Raw genomic sequence first — 25048 nt, forward strand, 5'->3', positions numbered from 1 at the left:
TTTGCGCTTACTCTCGCTGCTCCGTGCCATGATGATAAGGTGCTGATAAACGCGCGGGTCAATGGTCACGCGATACTGTTGAAAAATTGGCCGGGTGTACATATGAGCAGCATTTAAGTGAAAATAAATCCACTGTGCAACCGGCTGAGTCGCATTTGTTTCAAGGTAAGGGTGTCTTTTGGTATTTTTGCCATTGAAAAAGATTTTTTTCATTTTTAGAATTGGTCAGTTAGGGGGTCGACCTATAGTCCTGTCCGACCTATAGTCCGGTTCTTACGGTACCAAAGAAGAAGAAGAAGCGCGATCGCTTTGACAGAGACGCTGCTGTTGCTGTGACTCGCACACGTGCTGGTTCCGCTGCTGTTGTGCTGCACTGTGCCCTGTTGACCCGAGGTCTCTGCTACCGTTGTATCCCTGTGCACCAGGACGCGATAATGGTGGAGCTGCTGGGTAAGTATTCTCATGCAGTGCCCCCCAACATGAAATTCGAGCCCAGTATCAAGTCATGGTCGCTGGATTTTCTTGGAGACCGCAGCTGCACCTGAGATCTGCGCGCCGGAATTTGGACTCCTCACTGAGCGAAACACGTCTCGGGCTAACATCACCATGGCCTCCAAGTCGCAATAGCCTGACAATGTGACTGCGACACGGATAGTCTACGTGCCTGTAACACCAAGGACTGTCTCCCCGTTCTGTGGTGATGGCCTGGATGACATTGAAGACTGGGTACAGCATTATGAACAGGTTGCTCGCCACAACGGCTGAACACCGGATCAGTGCCTGCAGAACGTTAACTTCCCGCTGGAGGCACCGGCGAAGTACTGGTTCGGACATCTTGGGAGACGTGCAAGAGCGAACTGGTACACACGTTCGCGAACCAATACCGACGACAGCATGCTGAAGAGCTACTGCAAACCCGTATTCAGGGCCTAACGGAGAGCGTGAGAAGCTTCTTCGAGGGCGTTCTGCACTTAAGTTCTCGCGCAGACCCTAGGGCTACAGAGGAGAAAAAGGTACGCACGCTGATGCGAGGCTTACGAAATGAGATTTTTAGTGGACTTATACGAAATCCACCGACTACAGTAGCGAGTTTTGTCACTGAACCGACTACTATCGAGCGGGTGTTAGCCACAAGGAACACCCACTTTCAGTGATTGGGCAAGAACTTCCTGAATGTATCGAGCCAAAACCTCCTAGGCCAGCCTAGGAGGTTTTGGCATCACCGACATTCGCAATATCGTCCGCGAAGTCGTGCAAGAAGAGCTCAAGACGGTTTTTCCTGCTTCAGAGCAATGTTCCCCAGAAACTATCTCTACAGATGTTCGGGAAGAAGTGGAACACGCACTAGCTTCAGAAGGAGTACCAGCTGTTGCTCTAGACACACAACCGACGGTGAGCTATGCTGCTATTGCCCGTCGGCCGTCTTCCGCCCCTCGCCAGTACACCCGGGCTGAGGATCTCGGTCTTCGGCGCTGCGAATATGTGCCGCAGTATGAAGCACCCACGGAGCGGCGAGGGCTGAGGAAATCGAACATCTGGAGGACCACTGGCAGACAGCCGCTGTGTATTAACTACAGTGAGCCGGACCACATGTATTGTCGTTCACCTTATCGAGAACTCGGCCTTCGAGGATTCAGCCAATGTGATCCGCGCCCCCGTTACGGTGACCAGCCGCAGGAGATGCAGGAGACCCTCAAAGTCCTTCATCGTCACCGGTGCAAGCTCCACATCCATCGCGCTCGCCGTCACCACATCGCCGAATTTCCCCTACCCACGGCTCTCGCCGTCAGAGCCTGTCCCCTCTTCTTCGTCGGGAAAACTGAGTACGGCGAAGCCTGGAGGTGGCGTTGCCGAAGTCGGCTGAACCAAAGAGCCTCCATGCACGTTACAACGTAGCGCAATGAACGATGGCACCCTTGGGGACACTAACAGATCTGCGGTTTCCAGTAACGTTAAGATAATAATCGACGTTCACGAAATTGCCGCACCCGTTGACATCGGCGCTGATTATTCGGTGTTTAGCGGACAATTTCGCTGCCGACTATGAAACGTCACTACCCATGGGATGGCCCTCCAATACGAACCGCAGGTCACCTGGTATACCCCAAGGGAAAATGCACCGCCCGCATCGAAATTCATGGTGAGACCTGCCCTGCGAAATTTGTGATATTCGAGCATTGCTTTAAAGCTGTTATTTTGGGAATGGACTTTCTTCGCGAGTTGGCACAGTGATCGACGTGGGGCAGAACAAATTGACACTCCGAACATGTTCTGCACAGCCAAGGCCTCATGCAGCGAACTGAGCTGTGCTTCGAGTAGACTCCGAACACTTAAATTTGTCGCTGCTGTCGACAGTTTTTCTGCCTGTTAGAGCCGAGACATCTGTTTGGGGCGAAGGTGTCATGTAAGGAAATGTTGAAATGCTGCTTACGAGGCGAATCGGCATTGAGAGACAGATAGGAACCATTGACAAAGGGCGGACCAACGTCATCGTGACCAACTTTAGGAATGAGCTGCAACACCTGACGAAAGGGACAGTTATAGCCTATATGGAAGAAATTAGTAATGTTTACAAGGCTGTTGCGTTTCCTGAGCAAGGCTTGTCATCCGGACCACAAGAAAAACGCGCATTGCAACCGAACCTAGACAAAAGGCTAAAAGACTAGATAAAAGTTGTGGTTTAAGTCGCGATTGTTAAAAAACACGAGATTATGAGGTTTTCACCTATGGGGCTGAAACGTGGAGGCTAACCAAAAGAGTTCTACTTAAGTCGAGGACAACCCAGAGGGCTATGGAACGAAAAATGGTAGGGGTAACATTAAGAGATAGAAAGCGTGCAGAGTGGGTCAGAGAAATAACTCAAGTTACCGACATTCTAGTAGAAATTAAGAAGAAGAAATGGGCATGGGCAGGACATGTAGTGCGAAGAGAGGATAACCGATGGTCGCTGAGGGTAACAAACTGGATTCCAAGGGAAGGAAAGCGTAGCAGGGGGCGGCAGAAAGTTAGGTGGGCGGATGAGATTAAGAAGTTCGCAGGAGTCAAGTGGATGCAGCTAGCACAGAACCGGGTTAAGTGGAGAAATATGGGAGAGGCCTTCGCCCTGTAGTGGGTATAATCAGGCTGATGATGATGATGATGATGAGGTTTTACCTGAAGGAGTTTTTTCAGTTTGGTTTCTTTTTTTCAGTCCTACCTTTCAGGACATGCGCAAGCGTTCACCGTCTTCGGGCTATATATGTGCACATGTATCTTTCAATAAACTTAGTTGGAGTCAGCGCCTGTCCTGTTCGTCTTTCTGTGTGGTTCGTCAAAAATTTAGCACTGTACAGTCGAACCCGGATATATCGAACCCGAATAATTCGAATTTTGGTTATATCGAACTCACGGAATATCCCCTTGAAAATCCCACGTAAAAGTATAGGAAAGCTGCGTCATATATCGAACTCAATTTCACCGGTCATTCGATATATCGAACTCTGCACCAGGCATTGAACGGTGCGCCTTCCCCAAAGATGATCACATCACCTCGGCCGTTTGCCGCGTGACGTTTTCAAGCCACGCGCGGAAGGAATGAGAGGGCACAGTTCAGCGACGGCTGATCTAGGGCAGCGACACGCCCTTCCCCCAAAGGCGCACGCATCTGCGGTGATCACTGCCGCGCTAGCACGTGACGTTTGCAAGTCATGTGTGTGAAGGAACGAGACTGAACCAATGCAGCTGTGGTGTTCGGGAGAGGGGAAAAACGCTATAGAGTCAAGCGCAAGGGTGTGCCCACTCTCCTGCTGAGCTTTATCTCTCCCCTTCCTCTCTTTCCCGATCTTCGTTCGCAGCAGCACACACTACGCATGTGCGGACAAGCCAGCTCAGCCCGTGGCAGACGCTTCTCTAGTGTGCGTTGTGAATGCTCTGCGTGCGGCGGTAGACGTGCGATTCACGTCTCGTCGTGCTGAACGCGCGTAAGCTACGCCGGCTGCGGATGCTAAGAAACGGCAGATATTTTTTTTTTTTTTGCGAGAGTCATTTATTTTTGCCGTCGTGCTGAACGTATGCTATTACTGCTGTGGAGGTTAAGAAGCAGCATTTTTTTTTTCTTTCGCGAGAGTTGTTCTTGTCGGGGCTGAACGTGCGGCGCAGTGTAAGCCATGGCGGCTGCGGACTTAGCGGCAGATTTTTTTTTTTGTGAGTCGTTCATTCTTGCATCTATGAATCAACGAAAGCTCGCAGTCGGCTGCGATCATGACACCAGCTTTTAGCACTGTTCACTTCAAACGGCATTTGCAGGTATCACACTTGTCAATGATTTTGTAGAAGTGGGATATGCCCACCCCACCTCAAGAGCGGCGCGATAAATCGAACCAGGTTTGTGCAATCAAGCCATCACGCGGGCACTCTGCCAAGTTCGCTCCCTGCCACAGCAGGATTTATGAAAAGTATAGTCAAAAGATAAACAAGTTGTGACGTTTATGCTGCGCAGCATCTTGGCGCGCTGCCAATAAATGAGCTGTGGACGCGACAGTCGAAACAGAGAGACGCGCCACCGAACGTTTTTTTTTTTTTTTTTCAAATTCTCTGAAGCAAAAATGGGAAGTGGGTTCATTATGCGAGTGGGTTGACTATGCGACAAATAGCGTATCATTTTGCACGATCGCAAGTGGCGTCTCAAGCCGATTTCTGTATATTAATTACCGATATATCGAACTATTTCGCAATCCCCTTCAAGTTCGATATATCCGGGTTCGACTGCATTTCCTTTGGTTAAACAGTTTTACACTGATAAAACGATTGTTTCGCCACGGCATGCAGGGTTCGCCAGACGCCTGTCGCAAAACACAGAATTATTGTCGGTGGCGCAACACATCCAATTCGCCAACCGCCATACCGGGTTTTCTTGAAAGAAAGAGAGACGATACAGGAGCAAGTGCGTGAAATGCTAAACGACGATGTCATCCAGCCTTCCAACAGCCCGTAGGCTGCACCTGTGGTGCTGGTCAAAAAAAAAAAAAAAAAGACGGGTCGCTTCAGTTCTGCGTAGATTACCGAAATAAAGTGACAAAGAAGGATGTATACCCACTGCCGCGAATCAACGACACCCTCGATCGGCTCCGTCAAGCACGCTATTTTTCGTCGATCGATTTAAAGAGTGAATACTGACAGATTGAAGGAGATGAGCGCAATTGGGAGAAAACTACGTTTATAATACCAGATGGCCTCTATGAGTTTAAGGAGTTTAAAAATAGCAGCCATAGCGTCGTTCCCATGGCCGTCGGACAAAAAGAGTCTGAGAAGGTTTCTTGGTTTGTGCACCTACTTCAGATGTTTTGTCCACAACTTCGCCCAGATCGCCGTGCCCCTGATCCACCTTACAAAAGAGAGTTTCACCTTTGAATGGAATGAGGAGCAAGAGTCAGCGTTCAACCAGCTAAAACAAGCCCTTCAAACACCACCTATACTAGACCACTTCGATCAAGCTGCAGACACAACTCCGCACGGTTGCCAGTAACAAAGGAGTGGGGGCAGTACTTGTGCAATCGCAGGATGGCACTGAGCGAGTCCCTGCGTATGCTAGCCGAGCCCTTTCCAAGGCAGAGTGTAATTACTTCACAATGGAAAAGGAGTGCCTCGCTGCCATCTAGGCAACAACCAAGTTCCAACTGTATCTGCACGGCCACCATTTTCGTGTGATCACCGACCACCACTCATTATGTTGGTTGGCCAACCCGAAGGATCCCGCAGGGCAGCTTGCTCAATGGGAGCCTTCGACAGCAGGAGTACAACATCACTATCGTACATAAATTCGGCCGAAAGCATCATGACGCTGACTGACTGACCCTGGAACCGGTGCCAGGAGACGACGATGACACTGACAGCTTTACTACGATCTTAAACACGGCAGATATGGCGGTTTGACAAAGACATGATCCACAGCTTGGTCAGCTAATGGCGCACCTTGAAGGAGATGACGATGTGGTACCTCTTGTTTTCCTGCATGCCCTACCCACACAAGGAGGTTATATAGAACTTCTGGAGTGGCGGTCCCCCATGGGCGCCAATGCGAGCGGGTGAAGCCAGCCGAGACAGCGGCGGCCATGTTGCAAGACGCAAAAAGCATGCGGCACCGACCAGTGCAAGCACATCGCACGCATTTCGCGAGCACTTGTGCGCATGTGAATTTAAGAAAATCTTAAGGGGGGACATGGGTCTTAGAGACATTTTTTTTATTTACTGATCAATTTTAATGAAACTGCACATACTTGTTCAGTTTTTCTTGCTGATTTCAAATATGCAGTTATTTTTCTTGTAGGCCAATCGATTCCGGAGATATTAAGAAATATCATGTCATTGTTTGCTCGAACAATAGAAAAATAATTACTGATCAGATTTTTTTTTTTAATGTACGAGTAGATACTACAGTGTGTGATGAATGCAATGCTGGAAGCAGTTCTCAAATTGATCTAATAATATAGATTTAACAGTTCAATGAACTTAGTGCTCACATAATGGCAGCTGGAGATGAAAAATTAGAGTGAAAAAAAACAAAAAAACTTGAAGGTGAAAATAAAAAATCTATTCCCAGCATTGCATGCCTCGTGCTTTCAGCTGCACATTGCAAAATGAATTGTAGCTCTAGGTACCCTAGGTGGCGAGATATGACTTGAGCAAGCTTCCAACATCAACCAAAAACATAGTTTTGAGAAAATCACAAAAAACAAACAAAACAAAATTTAATGAGGGAATGTGAAAAATATGCGCACATTTCATTTCAAAATGACTAATAAGCTCCAGGCATATAATCTGACTGGGTTTTGCCATGAATATGGTGCTTTCGTAGGGCTTTTTGCACATTCTCGGACTTTGCACGCCTGCATGCCGATTCCCTGCTTCTGCGCAAGTCCTTCTCCAACATGCGCTTTTCACTTTGCATGCTTGGTTTTAGACTCATCTCACTGAGTATGGCTGTTGATGATTTTGAGCTATTTGCATTAAATTTTATTACAGCTTCGGCTACAGCAGCCTCTACAGCAAACAGCGAGGCATGGGACGCCTTAGGTGCCAGTGCCCATATCATTGAATGGAAGCTTTCATTATTATTCTGAGTTTTGCCGCGCAAGCTCTCAAGCAGCTTCCTGTCTGATAACCGCTGATAGATGGGAGGCAGGGCCTCACAAACTTCGGGAGGCAGGTTTCTGGGATGCTTAGGCACTGGCTCACCCCGAGCCTTTGCTGCATTTTGCTTGCACCAGGAGCTAGGCCCTGATGGGCAAAAACTGTGTTGGGACTTTGCCTCATTGGAAGTTATATGATGATATGTGGCCATCACTGCCCTGTGCATGGCATCAATGTCTCCTTTGTGCATCTTTAGGGCCCATCCATAATAGGAGGTCAGCCTATTGATGAGGTCTCCTGTCAATTTGCCCCTTCCACTGATGCGTTTGGAGCCAGAGCCTTTATGCTTAGCTACAGCGTTACACAGAGCCGTACCCATGCGTTTCTGCACATGGTTAATGCAGTCTTCTTTGTTTATGGGTATATATCCATACACCTTTTCTTCCTCCAAGGCGAGGTATGTCCTGCTGTCACCATCACACAGCACTGTAGTGTACCGCAGTTGGTGGCGCTCGAGGGACCTCCTGAACAGTATCAAGGCGGCCTCCACTTCCATTTCTCCTGCCTTTTTCGTTGTGTTTTTTTGGCATACATGGCTGGCTGCCCATGTTCCATACGAAGGGTCATCTTCCTTTGGGCCCAACTCGCAACAGGCGCAGAAATTACTCAACACGACATAACCAAGTATCAGGCCACTGAACAGTTCAATTACTGTGCCGACGCCGATGTGGGATGAATGTCCGCGCGTCATCCAGGAACCATCGTAAGAAACGGCGATGTTGCCGGGATGGTGAACGTTTAGTTCGGAGTAGAGCTCGCTAACAGACTGCGCGCACTCATTGGTGTGTTTCCGGGCCGCTCGATCAGCAGCAGGCATCAACTTCGTCTTCAGATAGGCCTGCCACGTTTTCGTATGTAGACCCCGGTGGCTGATATTCATCGCCGAAAACACATCGTTGAAGGCCGTTTGGCGATTACCAGTTGCAAGCATGGCACGCGCGGCGAGAACGTTCACAGTGAAGGGATTCACCTTTTGAGTCCCTTCGACCCGCGGCGAACTCCACGCTGACGCCGTCTCGCCGCAACTGTCACACACAAGGTGCAACTTCACGGCAAGCCCATATTCGCGTTCATCCTTGCGTATTTGCGCACCTCCGGAGCACGATTTGCACTTCACGAACTGCAGCAAAGCGCTCAGGGAATCCAGGCACAGGATGGTGAACGAAGTCGCGCTATGTGGTCGGACCGCGGCGTCGTCGCTGTTGGCAAGAAGTTCTTTCTTTCTGTCCGTTGCTGCCGTTGATGACAGCTTCTTAAGCTTTTCTGCCGCTTTTTGCTGGCATTCTGCAGCCTCGGAAGGCTGCAGAAATGCCGTGTCGTGGTGTACACGGCCAATGTCTGGTTCCGCCGATGTTAGGCCTGGCATGGTAGCGTCGCTGCTCCCGTCACCGGATGCATGAGGCTCGTCCGTCAGGGCATCTTGGGGTGCTGCGGTGCATTTTCGGAAGTTCTCACTTAACGAAGGCTTCAGCTTCTTTCCAAACTGATGTCTGGCGCGAAACTTCGTCGATCGTCGATTCATCGTGAAACGTCCGGCACCAACTCAAAAACAAAATGGCACTCGGGCTGTTGTTGCTGCCACGGCCAAGCGCCTCTTGCAGACGACAGAGAAAGATTCAACCAATCGCGTAGCGCCATCGTGTCACGTGCTCCGAGCAACGATCGGGATTGCGCTTCGGACCTTTTTTTTTGGCGCGTTTTTTTTCTGTAACCAATGGTCGCATGAAGTCGTTGGTGGCGGGAAATTGAAGTAGCAAAACTCCTCTTCCAGACGAGACCAAGATGGCCCCGGTAGCATGCATGGTATAGGAGCTGCGCGCCGCGTCAAAAGTGCCGTTTTGGTGTTAATTTCGGCTCATATTCTGTCGATACCGACGGCGTTAATTAACCTTACGTGAAAAATATCGAACGTACCAGCTTGAAAGTTTGTAGACTGGTGAATAATTAGCTGCAGATTCCAAAAATAACATTAAAAAAAAATCGTTTTTTCGTCATTTTTCGAGCTCTAAGACCCAGGGGGGACAGTGGTGTTAAAGCCATTTTCTTTAATTTTTGAACTAAAGTGATGAAACTTGGCACACGTGTGCAGTTCCTGGTGCTGATTCCAAAAATATAATTAGTTTTTCTCTGAACCAATTAGGCGTTGAGATAATTAAGAACAATGGTGCACTTGCTGTGAAAACAATAGGAAAAAAACCACTTCACAAAAACTTCTTATTAGCATATAGCTATATACTAGAATGAATAAGGAACACAATGTTGCAAGCAGATTTTTGATTTCATGATTATTTTTCATTTTATTGCACATTGAAGTTTAGTAGTCGTAACATGGAAACACAGTGGTCACAAAAAGTGCCATTTTAAAAAATTTTAAAGCAATAATTAAGAAATCTGCTTGCAACATTGTGTGCTCCACATATTTGGCTTAATGCTGAAACAAAAATCATTGCTGTATCTGCAATGGGTGTTGAGATATCGCATTCACCAACTTGACAGGAGACCAAAATTCACATCTCGAGAAAATGAGAAAAACAAACGGAAGTCATTTTTAATCACTAAAAGTAAAAAATATGTACATGTCAACTACCAGACATTGTTAATATGCCCCAGGGGCATAGTCATTTTGAGCACTACCACCTTTGTGGCGCTTTTTCAGAGCACGCTGCAAATTTTCTGCCGATGCACGCTTGCTTGTAGATGCAACGGACCGAAGCTTGTCCTTTTCTACCATACGCCGCACACTTCTCTGGCCAGGATTCAAACACAGCTCGTTCAAAATTCCTACCGAGGTCCTTTGGTACCCTATATCTGCAACTGCGGCCTCAACACTGAAGAGGGATGCGTGCCTTCCTTTTGGTGCCAGTGCCCATATGAGAGAGTGCAGGCTCTCGTTATTATTTTTGGTTTTTCCCCTTGCACATCGCTCAAGGAGCTTCTTGTTAGAGAGGCGCTCATAAATTGGTCGCAATGCCTTGCATACATGACTAGGAAGGCTGTAGCGGTGCCTTGGGACTGGCTCTCCTTTGGCACTGGCAGCATTTTGCCGGCACCAGGAACCTGAACCTGTTGGGCAAAGGCTGTGATCCGACTCCTGATCATTTGATGTCACACGATAATAGGTAACCATCACCGCTTTTGCCATTTCTTCTATGTTGCCACTGTGGGACTTGAGTGCCCAGCCATAGTAAGAACTTAGCTTGTTGACTAGATCACCAGTTAGTCTGCCTTTACCACCAAGTGGTTCCGAGCCTGACCCTTTTTGTTTTGACAGCAGATTGCGGAGAGCTGTCCCCATCCGCTTTTGAACATGGTTAATGCAATCTTCTTTGGTGACCTCAACGTAGCCATACACTTGGTCATCTTTCAGGGCGAGGAAGGACCGGCTGTCGCCGTCTGACAGCACCGTTGTATATCTGAGGTTGTGCTTCTGGAGCGATCTTCTAAATAGGATTAGGGCTGCTTCTACTTCCATCTCACCAGCCTTTTTATCAGTATTTTTCTGGCAGACGTGGCTTGCTCTCCATTCTTGGTATGTGGGGTCGTCCACTTTCAGTCCCCGCTCACAACCTGCGCAAAAATTGCTCAGGACAACGCAGTCTAGGACAAGCCCCATAAAAAGCTCGATTACAGTGCCGACTCCGATGTGGGAAGAATGCCCACGAGTCATCCAAGTCCCATCGTAGGACACGGCTACGTTGCCAGGATTGTCAACGTTCAGTTCATCGTACAGCTTCCGGACTGACTCCGCGCATTCAACGGTCACTTTCTCGGCTGCACGCGTCGCGGCAGGCGTCAGCTTTTCTTTTACGTAGCTCTGCCACGTTTTCGTGTGCAGTCCACGATGGGAAATATTCATCGCGGCAAAGATGTCGTTGAATGCAGTCTGCTGGTTGCCGGTACTTTGCATCGCGTGCGCAGCCAGAATGTTCACAGCGAAAGGATTTACACTTTGCTTTCCGCCCACACGCGGCGAACTCCACGCCGATGCCTTGTCGCCGCAGTTGACACATGTCAAGAAAAGCTTGACAGCGAGGCCGTATTCGCAATCACCTCGGCCGATTTTAACACTCCCTCCACACGTTTTACACTTTGCACCGTCAAGAAGGCTGTTGATCGACTCGATGCAAATCACGGCGAAGCTCGTCTCATCAAGCGGGCAGATCGCGGCATCGCTGGCGGCAAAGTCTGTCTTACGTTTCGTTGCTGGCGTTGAATCCAACTCCCACAGTTTGGCGTCGGCTTTTCTCTTTTCACTTGCCAGATCGGAAGGCGTCAGAAGCGTTGTATCGTGACGAACGCGGCTGACGACGTCTGAAGTGTGCTCGCTTGATGGGCCCGCTAGGCCTAGCTGATCCGTAGGTTCGTCGACACGGTCACTGGACGCAGGAATCTGCTCGTTTTTGGCGTCTCGCAACACCAAAGCACCTTTCTTAGCATTGCCGATCGACGACTTTTTCCTTTTTTTGCCGTATTTATGACGCATCGCAAACTTTCTCGTTGGCGTAGACATCGCTGCGAGATCTCCGAGGCGTACGAGGCTGACAGCACTAGGCAAGATGGCGTCTAAGGGCACGGCTCCGACTGCCCTGACGCGCGCAGCAGACGACGCGAGACGCGAACGGCCAATCACAGGGTCTCTTTTTGTCACATGCACCGAAGCAACGAATAGGAACGTGTGCTGTGGCTTTTTTTCTTTTCTTTGTTTGCATCGAACCAATGAGCGAAACGACGCGCAGGAGCGCGAAATTTGAAGGCGAAAAGCCACTCTTTCGAAAGAGACCAAGATCGCCGTGAGCGCGGCCGTGGAACGGAAGCTATACTTTTTTGAAAATGCGCTATTTTAATGAAAACATCAGCTTGAAATGAGCCAGCCGACTTGTTATAAATTGATATTACGCCTCAAATATTGACACGAGAGGTGAGAAACTTGGTGGAATCAGAGAATAATAGTTGTAGATTCTAATATTTCAGTTTTCTAAAAATTGATTTTTGGGCGATTTTTCCGCCTTCAAGACCCGTGTCCCCCCTTAATGAAATCATCTTGTCGTCAAAATCCATTGTTTAGACTGCCAATTTCTTGTTTCATACGCCTTACATTGTGATAAGAGTGGATGTAATCGGGGCCGAGCTATTATAATGTTCTCTAGATTTTTTCACTGCTTCTTGTACCAAAAAACACTCTTGCGCTTCGGCGCACATAGCACATCCGTAAACTGAGTTTCAGACTTAGAGCACACAGTTGACGAACACAGTTTCGGGATGAAAATATGCCCTTAACTTTGCATTGCGGCACGTATGCTTCACTGACAGTAAGAAAAGTTTCTGTCCAAATGAGCGGCATTCGTTGCCTGCATTACCAACGCTGAATCAACTAAGTCTGTTACTTTAATAATATTGTCACGTGCCTTCGTAGAACGTCGACGGAAGATGAAGAACGGTCGGGTAGAGCAAGAGCAGAGGGACGTTTGTACGCTTCGCCACAGTCCTGTTTGGACCGATCCCTGTAAATAAACCCCCCGTGCGTACAAAGCACGTAACAACATTAATAGCATTTGAAAACTTCTAGAGCTAATGCGACATCTTTCAAACTCTATTGGTAGCACCGTGAAAAAAAATGACAGCCTTTTAATAAAAATGTTTCAAGCTGCAAAAATGTTATGATGCTACAGAAATTATGAAGTGCAGGAAAGAAACAAATAATTGTGTCTTCTTTCAGATTTTTCTGCCAATAGCTAACCGAGGGGACGCATGTGCCAACGCCAGGATGTTGGTTTCTTGCAAGCGGTAAAAAAAAAAAAAAAACTGGAGCCCTTATCACTCCTTACGTGCTGTGAATCTGTAAACATTGAGACAGTTTCACTTCTACCACGCGTTTATTTTAACAGAGTGAGACCCGCATTAGTTTGGCTTTACATCGTTTTGCGTAGTTTACTATTTGATTTCAAATTCTACTCCTAGAGACCTTTTAAATGATATATGACTTGATGTTGTAGCCTAAATTTCGCTGCTCCCCATGTTTTGCTTACATGTCGATAATAGGGAGTAATACTGTCAACGACTGATTTTACGGACCCTTTAGGGAACGCAAAAACGTCCAAAAATTCAGGAAGTCCGAAAAAAAACTAATGCGTCAGAAAGACGTACCATTTTACGAATATTTCTGGGATCAAAACAGTCAAGGACGAGTTACTAGGCTTCCGAAAACCAAAGCATAAAAAAGAGCCGTTCAAAAACTCTATGCAGCCGACAGCCTATTTATTATACATGTGTCGTCAGGGCAGTCGGCGTTATTGCTGCAGTGTCTTAAAGAAGTTTTGGACGGCGTTCCGCTTGCATGCGATCATATTTGCCTCGATCTGAGCAAGGGTCATGTCAGCGCTGTACACCGATGAAAGCGTGAGCAATGCTCGCTTCAACTCGGTGCTCGTAGGCAGTGCAGGCTCCTCATTCTCAACATCGGAGTCTTCCGAATCCTCCACAACCTGATGGACTAGCTCCTCATCAGTCAGTTCTGCACAGAAGTCGAGCTCGTTGTCAGCGTCGACGAACTGTTCAAAAGTTATTTCTGTCGGTATGGAAATGCCAGCAGAGTGGAGGTCGTTGATCGTGCCGTCCATGAGCGGGCACATGTCAATCCCGTTGTCGCATTCAGGCAAGTCTGCTGCCTCTGTGGTGAGTGTGAAGACCATGTGGCAAAAACAGTTGTGAATCGTGTCTTCCCTTGAGGAAATCCGAGTCTGTTTGCTTAGAAATGCCGAACTTCTTACTCACGTCAGCCAGCGATCGGCCGCTCATTACTTGTTTAATAATGGCAGCTTTCTTAACCGATGGTACTGTTTTCCGCGCTTCGATGCCTTCAGCGAGGACGACGAGGACGGAGTGGGGCCATCGCGGGCAAGCAAAATCCTTTTGTTGCGAAGTATCGAAGCACCTAGGCTTAGCTTTGCAGAGCACACTTTAGCACGTAGCAAAACCATGCACCAGCTTAGTGAAACACCATGTAGTCTGCGATGAGTCTGCGCAACGAAAAGGCGAAACAGCCGCAGCGTTGACAGTGCTTCCGGAAACTCTGGAAGAGGCGCTGATGAACATAGCCAGCCTGGCCAGACCAAATTGGTGTGTGACGGCTAGGTATGGCTAGTTGCTCAAAGCTGAGTGGCCAGGCCTGACGCGGTTTGCCGAAAGGCTAGTTTTGCTTAGTGTTGTGTTGCATTTAACAGGACAACCTTAAAGTGAGAAATGTTTTATTTCGCTGCAAGCTTCATTGCCTCAACTGCTCAGTGCTTTTTAAGAACATTGTTAGTTTAGTGGCAGTTATTTCACTCACGGTAGAAATGCATTTTCAGATAGGTTCGGTTAGCCTGAATTCCTTACCTGTGCGTTGCAAGAGTAGCGTTTGTACCAATTTTACGCATTTCAGCTTTCCTATTCTGGACCATAACTGCTGTGCTTCAGTACGCACCCACATGCGCACATGTGTGCGCGGTGCAGTGGCCTTACAGTTCATTGCAACCTTCTGCATTATGTTCACTTCTTTTCCAACAGCCCTGCATGAACCCACGGGCTACAGCCTAAACATGAGTGAACGGTGTGGCCTTCACCCAAGCATCAGTACTCCTCTTTGCCTTGAACAATACAAGTTACTCTTGCTAAGGTAGCCGGGACTGTGATTGTGTACTTTATGTATAATGCCTGTTTTGTTACACAGCATTTGTCATAATTCGAAAATCAAAGTCATGCTATTTTTCGTCTCTACCTAAGTGTTGTTTCTCGCCTTGTGTATCTTTATTTTTCTGTACTGTGCACATCGCTAAATGTGTGCCAAGTTATGTCAATGCCTCCGTCTACATCTGTGGCATCTCTTGTGTGTTTTATATGCAGCAAAATAAATGTTCATTTCACAAAGCACTTGGCATCTTTTCGGCAATACTGTTTTGCAAAGGCTGGGGCGCAGCTGCGTTGATGGCCAGTTTAGAGCACTGGGAATCTATTTTTCATGTTGTTATGCATGCTGAAAATAAATACAAACATGTAAAAGCAAAATAATGAGCCAAAAGGGCAGGACGCAGCGCATGCTAGCATTCAAGTCGTGCGCCTTTCGCCAAGACCGGAAGTAGTTGCCGCCGGCCGCTTGGCGCGCTACAGTTGGGCTGCTGGGCTCTATGGGAGTGTCCGCTCTTTATCAATCTCTTTCTCTATGGCCGGAGTGCTCTTTTTTTTTTTTTTAGCTTGATCGCTCCGACTGCCTGTTCCTCTGTGTCTTTGCCGTGCGTTTCATGCGCGTTGCCGAGCATAGAGAGTAGGCCTAGCCATGGTCATGCTGATGCGAGAATTACGTTCTGTCGCTACTTTGGCTCGCATTTAATTGAATCGGCGTCAGTTCTTCAAGAAGCTGTTTCCGAATTTTATAAGGAGCTCTTTTTTTTTTTCCGCGTGCAATGTGGCACTCAACGGAGTCAGTGTTGTGATCTAGTGGTTGGTGGTGGTGGTGTGCCTTGACCTACTCCGTCGAATTGCTTGGAGCACTTAGTGTGCTCGCCGATGCGTGGAAATCGGTGGCACCCACAATGCTCTGCAATTGCTTCCGCCACGCGGGATTTGTGCTGAATGACGAGTCGACTGCCTTGGATGAGGAAAGCATCGTTGAGCAGCTGTCAGGCAGTGAGCAGCTCATTGACGACCTACGCACTGGAGGTGTCGAAATTCCATCAGCCGTCTCGTTTTGAGAGTTCCCAGACGTGGACCACGAGTTGGAACTGCGCGCTGGGCTCACAGATGCAGAAATTATTCGCCAAGTGCTTGCGGAGTCTGACAGCGACGACTCACCTGCAGCAGCGTACAAGCTGAGCTGATGCAAGCGGTCGAAACCCTTTCGTCGGCTTACCACAACACTACAACTCTCGCCAAAAGTCAGGTGGACCTGTTAGCACAGAAGCAGAGCGTGGTGCAGAAAAGCATTCATAACTTTTTCTGGCCTGAAAGTCAATAATAGGCAATAAATTGAGCTTTTTTGGTGCACATTTGTTTTTTCGGACTGCCTGATTTTTCGGACATTTTCGTGGTCCATTGAGAATCGGAAAAATCGGTCGTCGACTGTACTCGAATGTGATGGTATTCATCCAAAAGTCGATACAGGCGCAGTCACTCTTACTGGGGTTTAGAGATACCAGGTGAATGCATCTGTGGTGGAAGCTAGCAAGAAGTGATTGGAAGATTGGTGGCTAGAAAAGTGTTAGTAATGCAGAAATAAAAATTGCAAAACAATATTCAAGATAGCAACATAAGCAGCCTAAAGTGAAGCTACATTGGAAGCCCTTATTGCCACGTGTAATCAAAGCACTTGCAAGGTGCTTTTCTGTTGACCCGGTGTTTGGCTCATAGAACAGTCACCAATTTGAGAAAAGCTGTATCTGCCATTTTCCAACTGCAGCTTGACATGCAAGGACTGCTCGGCTAGAATGCCACATGGTTTCTGTGGTGCAAGGGCTACAGTGGTGTGTTTTCTCAGTTGCAATGTATGCTTTGTTTTTTCTAAGCTTCTTGTACAATTATTTACTTCGCTATGTGCACCTGAGTATTAAAATGCACGAGAGTGGCCTACCGAGAATGTAGGCCGCCACCAGCTTCTGCTGGTGGCTCAGCTGCAGGTAGGAGGGCAGCAGTGAGTGGTGGCCGCCTTCCTCCAGTGGCAGCAACAGGGCCACCAGGCAGGCCAGGGCCACGACCAGCATTGCTGGGTTGGCCCCAGAGCTGGCACCACCCACAGCTCGGCTGGATGACCGCCGCAGGGCCAACGATGAAGGCTCCGGGGACACCCCTGTCGCATCACCCAATAAACATATTTTCTTTAGGGATCAGAGTAAACGATAGGCAGACATAGGGACTTCCCTCTCACAGTTTGCACTGTCAGATTCTGCTCCGCCTCCTGCAAACCACCATGGCCATTTGGAACACAGGGACAAACCTAGCAACACTGCTCGCAATGCTGAGCCATACCATGCTGAATACGTCGGTTCTCGCCCGATCACAATGCTGAAAAAAATTTCCAATTTTCCTGCTTTCACAGTGCCCCTGGATAGCAGAGGTACTAGCTTCTTAGATTCGTCTCCTGTTTCATTTCTCCACCACGTGGTGGGATTTGACACCGTCCCTGAAGCCAGCTGTTTACATCACAGATGCAGTTGCCTCGCAGAGATGTTTCTCCAGAGTCTCATAAGGACAAGTGTTGGGGTGATGATAAGAGCAGTGACAACTTGGGTTCATCAGGCATGGACAATGGACGCCAAGAGGCCTTTATTCTCCAAATCATTTCGCAGCTGATCTAAAAACAACCAGTTCTCATCTGCAGCAGGAGCCATCACTTGGCCATGCGTTCACTGCGCATCTCAGGATCGCTTTGCCCACTACTTTCAGCAGTGCACAATGAATAGCATCTCTTTATTATACAGCAGGAGGCCCAAAAGTGAAAACTGTAAACAGGGCCTCCTATAACTACACAAGAAAGTACAACAGATGATAGCATGCACAACAATCCCAGCTGCAGAACAGTCAATATTCAAAGTGAAAAAAAAAAAAAATTTCAGAGAACTGAATGACAGCCTACAATGTTGACTGCAATGCAGGAAAAATTTATCAGTCAGTGTTTCATGGAATGTTTAGTTCCCACGTAAAGTGCCTAATCCTGCACATTTTTAACAAAAAATAAAGCCCCAGAGCGACTATAGACCTCCTCCATGTTCACAAACCAACAAGAGGTGATGCTGCAGTCGTCTGCGATTCCACGGTAGGCAAAAAGCACGGCCAAGCTTATTAAGAGGCCTTTTTAGCAGACTAAATAACCATGTGCTCAGGGGGGTTTACATCAAGTCGAGTCCCTTAGAGGGAAACGCAGAGGATGAGAGTCGCGCGTTTCCTATAGAAAACTGGCTCTCGAATAATCGACTCAACCTGCATTTTGTTGAGTTCATGCACACGAGGCTATGCGAGTATTTCGTGAGCCTCAGTGGTGAGGACAAAAGTGATACAGTCGAACCCGGATATATCAAACTCGAAGGGGATCGCGAAATAGTTCGATATATCGATAATTCGATATACAAAAATCGGCTTGTGACGGCGATTACGATGCCAAAAAACAATACCGTATTTGTCGCGTAATCAACCCACTCGCATAATGAACTCACCCTGCACTTTTGCACGAAGAATTTGAAAAAGAAAAAAAGCGTTAAGGCCAGCTCGCTCACATGCAAGCGATTGAGCGATCTCAGTGACGAGGGGTGGCGACAGAGCGAAAATTTTCAAACTTGTTGGAACTGCGTTCCTCTCGCTGCTCAAGCCACCGTGGCAGCTCTAAACAAGGTTTTTGTGTTGCCGCGGCAGAAATCGCGAGCGTTTTCGCTTGCATGTCGATGGCACGCGTCACTCCGTTTCGGTCGTCTCATCCACAGCTCATTTCTTGGCAGCGTGCCAAGATGCTGCGCAGCAATAACGTTTATCGTTTGATAGCTCCTGCGGTGGTGAGGAGCGAACTTGGCAGAGTGCCCGTCAACTTCAAGCCTGGTTCGATTTATCACGCCGCGGTTGGGGCGGGCGTCATGATCGCAGCAGCTGACCGCGTGCTTTCGTTTATTAATACATGCAAGGATAAACGTCTCCCGCAAAAAGAAAAAACAAAAACAAAAAATACTGCCGCTTCTTAACGTCCGAACAGCACAACGATAGAAAGGATGACTCGCAAAATGAAAAACAAAACAAAGAGAGAGCTGCCGCTTTTTAACGTCCGCAGGCACCACAGCCACTTCAGCCGCTGCGTGCAGAGAGTTCGCAACACACGCTGGAGAAAGCGTCGACGCCTGTCTGAAAACGGGCTGAGCTAGCTTGGCGCATGCGTAGCGCGTGCTGAAGGAGAGAGATAGCTTGGCAAAACGATGGGCACACCCACGCACATGGCTTGCAAACGCCATGTGTTGGCGCGCGGAAAACGATAACTGCAGATGCGCGTGCCTTTAGGGAATGGGCGCGGCGCTGCCCAGACCAGTCATCGCCGAACTGTCCCCTCTAATTCCTTCCGCACATGGCTTGAAAACGGCACGCGGCAAACGGCCAAGGGTGATGCAATCGTCTTTGGGGAAGGCACACTTTCCAGTGCGTGGTGCGGAGTTCGATATATCAAACGACCGGTGAAATTAAGTTCGATATATGACGCGGCTTTCCTATACTTTTGCATGGGATTTTCAAGGGGATATTCAGCGAGTTCGATATAACCAAAATTCGATATAACCGGGTTCGACTGTACATGGAAAAACTCCCCATACATGACGTACAGCGCACGTACAGTAAGGATACGTCCCGCACACCATACCAGACGAAGAGTGGGTTCAAGGAGCACAAGTGAAGCGTTGCTGCTCGCCAGGGAAAATGAGCAACATTATTATTTATTTGCTGTTTTCACACAGCAAATTAACCACGGAATGCGTCGAGAATTACGAAGCTTTGGATGCTTACAGCTACTTTCAGTCGAGTAAGTAGGCGGTGCGTAAACAGCGCGTGCTACCCATGTACAAAGTATTCCGCTCCAAATAACACTGCACCCTCGGAATATGCTTCACACTGAGTGGCAAATAAGCGTTGTTGGTAAACACGAAGCCCTCACTAACATGAGCGGCTGTATGGTTAAAGATTTTAGGCAAGCCTTGGCATGGATTTGCTTATCCTGCGTTATTCGCTGAAATCACCACTCTGCGCGCGTCTTGTATCGGCTTTGTTCATGGGCAACTGTCGGCAATTTCATCACGGGTATTCCTGCTTTAGGGCGATCCAGTTCAGTGCCCGCATTTCAGCGTAGGATAAACTGAGAATGAAACCACGCAGTACACGGTCAGAGTCTGAATCACATATGTCGCTCATTCACAATTAGTAACTATGAATACAAGTAAAACTGCTCTGTGTAAAAAAAAAATGCAGCTTCAATTGGGCAAATCAGCGGTTGTCAATGTGCACTGGCAATCCCGAAATAGGTTAAAAAAATAATTTGATGTGAACATGGGAACATGGTGAAGGTTAGCCATGCAACAACCATGGAGGAATTGTACACAGATTACTCAAGCAGCTGCTCACAACGGATACGTGCAATTACCAAAGCAGAAAAAAAAAAAAAAAAAAGCGTGTGAGCAATTGTTGACAGAGGTGAACACCAACAAGTGGTGGGCTCTGTGGCTGTGCCACAATGCAGTCACTCAACCCATTCTGCCTCGCTATGCAGGTGGTCGCTCCCCTTTGGTTCACCGTGCCTTTCCCCACCCCTCTGTCCGCCGGATATCTGGCTGGAATGGACACCCGTTTTCAACCATCCTTGCCTCATCACCGCTTCCACCGATTGTGTGCTGACCTCACCAGTGCACTGGACCCTCGACAGACAACTGGAAACACCACCGCCATCGACATCTTCTCCCGCCCCAGCTTTTAAGCAGTCGCGGCCGCCGGCGTCGCTCTGTGGCTGTGCCACAATGTAGTCACTCAACCCGTTCTGCCTCACTATGCAGGTTAGTAAGCCATGTTGTCTTTACGTTGAGAAATCTAGTGATTATTTCCTGTTACAGCTGCCGAGCCCACAGTGTTGCTTTGCAATTGCCACTGAGTGTGCTGATGTCTTTATTTCCTTGCTTTTGTTATCCGGCGACATAGAGACTAACCCCGGCCCAGCCCCACTCGAAACTGTACTTGCGGAACTTCAAAAATTGTCCGCCGGCCAGTCGACACTAATCAAGGAAGTTTCAGACCTCGAAAACCAGTTACTAATAAAAGGAAACCTGATTTCTGATCTAAGCAGGTGCATTAGCGCACTTGAAGGCCACTACCAAACCATACAGATGCTACGCACAGAGATAGAAGGCATAAGCACTCACACCGCTCAGGCGACTCGACAGCTCTGTGATCTCGAGGATCGTATGGACGAAGCAGAAAACCATTCACGCCAAAACAACCTGATTTTCTACATTATTCCTGACCCTGATCCATCTCAAACGTGGGCCGACTCTGAAAAACTACTAATTCGCCATTGCTCCGAATTTTTGGACATCACCCTCGACCCCAAAACAATAGACCACACTCACCGTCTTGGGCGCCACGAACCTGATCGCTGCCGTCCGTTAATTGCCAAATTCGCGCTGTTCAAAACGAAAGAAGAAATTCTAGCTAATGGCCGGAAATTCAAGTACACTGACTACTCCGTCGGCGATTTTCACGTCCCTTTCGGCGATTTTCACTAACATACGCAGTTTTCTTCCGAAACGCGAAATCATCTCCAATCTTGTGTGTTCATCTGCTAGTAACTTGCTGATTCTTACCAAAACATGGCTCACTAATGACGTCACTGATACTGAAATTCTTGCTGACTTGCCGAACTTTAACCTTTTTCGCAAAGATCGCACATCCGCTCGAGGCGGAGGTGTCCTCATCGCTGTTCACAATCAGTTCTCGTGTACAGTTATAAATATTCCATCAGACTTCGAGATAGTATGGCTACATTGTCGTGCCGTGCCCCAAACTGTACTGCTAGGTGTTTGTTACAGAGCGCCAAATACCAACTCTGATTTTTCCCGAATACTTAATGACGTGATCAGTCAGCTATCGAGGAAATACACAAAAGCACATATCATTCTTTTTGGAGACTTCAATTTTCTAGGAATCAACTAGCAGACACAGACAGCAGTCGGCAACAGGGAAGCAAATGACTTCATTGAGGTCTGCCTAAACTTCAACTTAACACAAGTGGTATCCGAACCGACCCGCGTTGCAGAAGGGTGTGGAAACATTCTCGATCTAATCCTAACTACCCAGCCGGAAGCCCTCTCATCTATCACTTATCTGCGCGAAATCAGCGACCATAAAGTGATCCATGCCACATTTGAGTTCCACCCATCACGACGCTAAAATCAAAACAAAACTATTTGGCTATACGACAAAGGAAACTATGAAGCCTTTAACCTCGATTGAAGCCAATATCTCACAACATTTGAAGTATCTTTTCACGATTGCTCAGTAAATGATAACTGGTCCCTCTTTAAGAGCAAGATTATCGCACTAACCGACAGATAAATTCCTAAAATAAGCTTCCATTCGGACCGCCAAAAACCATGGTATACCAAAAGAATAAAAAGGCTCGACAATAAAATGAAACGTCTTTTCTGTGCGGCAAAATTAAAGCAATACGACGCTTTCGCATGGGAAACATACTATGCAGCCGAACACACATACCTATCCACAATCCGCAACGCGAAATACTCTTTCCTTCACAACGACCTCCCGAAATTGTTGACTTCCAATCCCAGAAAGTTCTGGCAGGTAATAAGTGAGCACCCGGAACATGCCATCACTCTTACTAAAGAGTCTGACGAAGAAGCAGATGACAACGAATGCGCTGACATTTTTAATAATGCCTTTTCATCTGTATTCACTAATGAAATTCACCCACCAACTGCGCCTTCCGCCGCCAATATACAGTCCAAGCCTGCTGTCGTGTTTTCTGAAGCTGGCATTTCCTCGCTAATCGAACACCTTAAAACTTCATCATCGGCCGGCGTCAACGAAATTAACTCCAAAATACTTCGTAATACTAACAGCATTTCTGCAATATACTTATTGTTATTGTTTTCACAGTCACTTTCTACAAGATGCATTCCGGATGACTGGAAAGTGGGGAAGGTCATTCCAGTCTATAAATTAGGCAACAATTATACTCCTTTAAATTACCGTCCGATATCATTAACCAGCACACCTTGCAAAATCATGGAACACGTCATCTATTCTCAAATCATCGACTTTCTTGACAGTAACAATTTCTTTCATCCCTCACAGCACGGGTTTCGCAAGGGTCTGTCATGTGAAACTCAAATGGCCATCTTTCTTCACGACGTTCACTCCAACCTCGACCTAAATTTACAAACTGACGCTATTTTTCTAGAATTCGCTAAAGAATTTGACAAAGTTCCCCGCAGGCGTTTACTGCTAAAACTAACCATGCTAAATCTGCACCCTAACGCCTTATTATGGATCAAACAATTCCTTTCTAACCGCTCCCAGTTTGTTCCCGTTAATGGACACAGTTCTAACCCTCTTTCAGTAACATCAGGCGTACCCCAAGGTTCTGTATTAGCTCCCCTCCTATTCTTAATCTATATAAATGATTTACCCTCAAACCTGGTTTGCAATGTTCGTCTGTTGACTGGAATAGCCTTCCCTACGATGTTGATGCCATCACCTGCCCATCAAGTTTTGTTAACAGTTTAAATATGCACTTCATAAATATCATGTAGGCAATCATATTCAATCAATGTACTCCCACCCCTTATGTAATACCCCCAATGTGGGGTCTTTAAGGTAATAAAGTGAAGTGAAGAAACGATATGCTCGTCTACATATGTTACGTACGCACCCGCGCTAAAGCAGTACCGAGATGCCATTACGTGTCGTAAAGAAGGCCAAACTCAAGTTATTTGCGACCTTTGAGCAGATGGACCGCTCTGGCATAAAGGTGATTAAGCTCCAGCTTACCCGTGACAAAGTGTTTGTAGCATAAGCGATGAGCCAGCATCAGTATCCAGCCTTCGCGCTTCACCGCGGCGGCCCACTGTTTATGGCGACCTTCGTTGGCAAGAAACCTGTGCAAGCTTACTAAACTTCCCATTACATGTGTCTTTCTGCACATGCCACGGGGACGTATCTAGTCGACTGTTTAATATTCCGGCAGCAGGAAACCACCCTAAAATCACAGTAAGCAAAAAAAAGTTTTGTTTTGCCTACCAAAAGTCACTGCCGACGGCATCTTCATAATGTAGCCAGAGTGAAGGAGGTCTATACCATTTGTAAGGAGCCTTTCGCACAGCCTATCATCCCTACGCATTGTCAACGTGCGAAAATTCTTCAAGTCAAGAACCTTCGTGTCATTCGCATTCCAAATGAAGCCCACATTTCAGAAGAAATTTTTTACTCAAAATCCAATGAGCTTGCAGAACTAAGGAAACAGTGATGGCAGAAAGAAAACTATTCGGATAAGCTGTGTGGTTTTTAGAGCATAACGCAACCAGCGAACTAAACGGAACACAAGAAGAAGGAGTACACAGGACAGCGCTGGGCTAACAACTGAAGTTTTATTGGAGAGTGGTAAACCCAGGAAGCCAAACGATACATGCGTATCAGCGCGTTACACCCACGTGATGAGACCCCTTTACACGCTCAACCAACAGCCTCCCCCCCCCAACCAAAATACATCGACACAGGGAAACTTTCTTCTATTTTCTTTTTCCACCTACACGCGTACACTGTTTTTATCAACCTATATTCTTTATCCGTAAGGAACAGAGATGGAGCGCTAACGCACTTATCACTGCCTTGCAACTTAATGTGAAAGGCTTCCAGTATTTCCCTTTCCTCTTTGCTCTTTCCTTATCCTAGTATGGAAATCTTGTCTAAAGCCGGCACGCAGTCTTTACATTGTCTACAGTCACGCGGAAGGTTATTTTGGTCTGACAAACTTTTCAAGGAACTATTGTGTTCGCGTGCCCGGTCATTCACACATCTACCGGTCTGGCCGGTGTAAACCTGGCCTCAAGAGAGGGGTATCTGGTACACGACACGTGTGGAACACCGACAAACTTGTTCAGATGCTTGACAGTGCAGCTGTTGGTAGCTTTCCTTTCTCTGCCTTTCGCAATTCTTGAGCAAAGACCAGAAAGCATACTGGGTGCAGAGAATACCACAGTCACGCCGTGCCGTTGTGCCACTTTCTTGAGATTATGTGAGATGCCATGCAAATAAGGCACTACTTCGATTTTCTTCTTTTCAAGCCTAGCATTTTCCAAAACCCCCGCCATTTTCTTTTTTTATT

The 25048-nt window shown here is 47.4% G+C and overlaps 1 protein-coding gene across 9 annotated transcripts in view; it reads right to left on the bottom strand.

Annotated features, from left to right (window-relative positions):
* The window catches only part of LOC146201343 (motile sperm domain-containing protein 1), a 130397-nt gene that overhangs the window by 53361 nt on the left and 51988 nt on the right, over positions 1 to 25048 (bottom strand). For 7 of the 9 annotated variants that reach the window (XM_084595781.1, XM_084595784.1, XM_084595777.1 and 4 more), the window contains 2 exons: positions 16769 to 16984; positions 12550 to 12668 (listed from right to left, as the gene is read on the bottom strand). In XM_084595781.1, coding sequence (XP_084451907.1) covers positions 12565 to 12668; positions 16769 to 16984 — 320 coding nt within the window. In that variant the 3' untranslated portion in view covers positions 12550 to 12564. Of the gene's footprint in view, positions 1 to 12549; positions 12669 to 16768; positions 16985 to 25048 lie in introns of those variants that run through there. The other 2 variants (XM_084595786.1, XM_084595787.1) reach the window with 1 other exon arrangement.

This window comes from Amblyomma maculatum, chromosome 2, assembly GCF_055883805.1.
Source record: "Amblyomma maculatum isolate TAMU_Amacu chromosome 2, ASM5588380v1, whole genome shotgun sequence".
NCBI classification, from domain to species: domain Eukaryota; kingdom Metazoa; phylum Arthropoda; class Arachnida; order Ixodida; family Ixodidae; genus Amblyomma; species Amblyomma maculatum.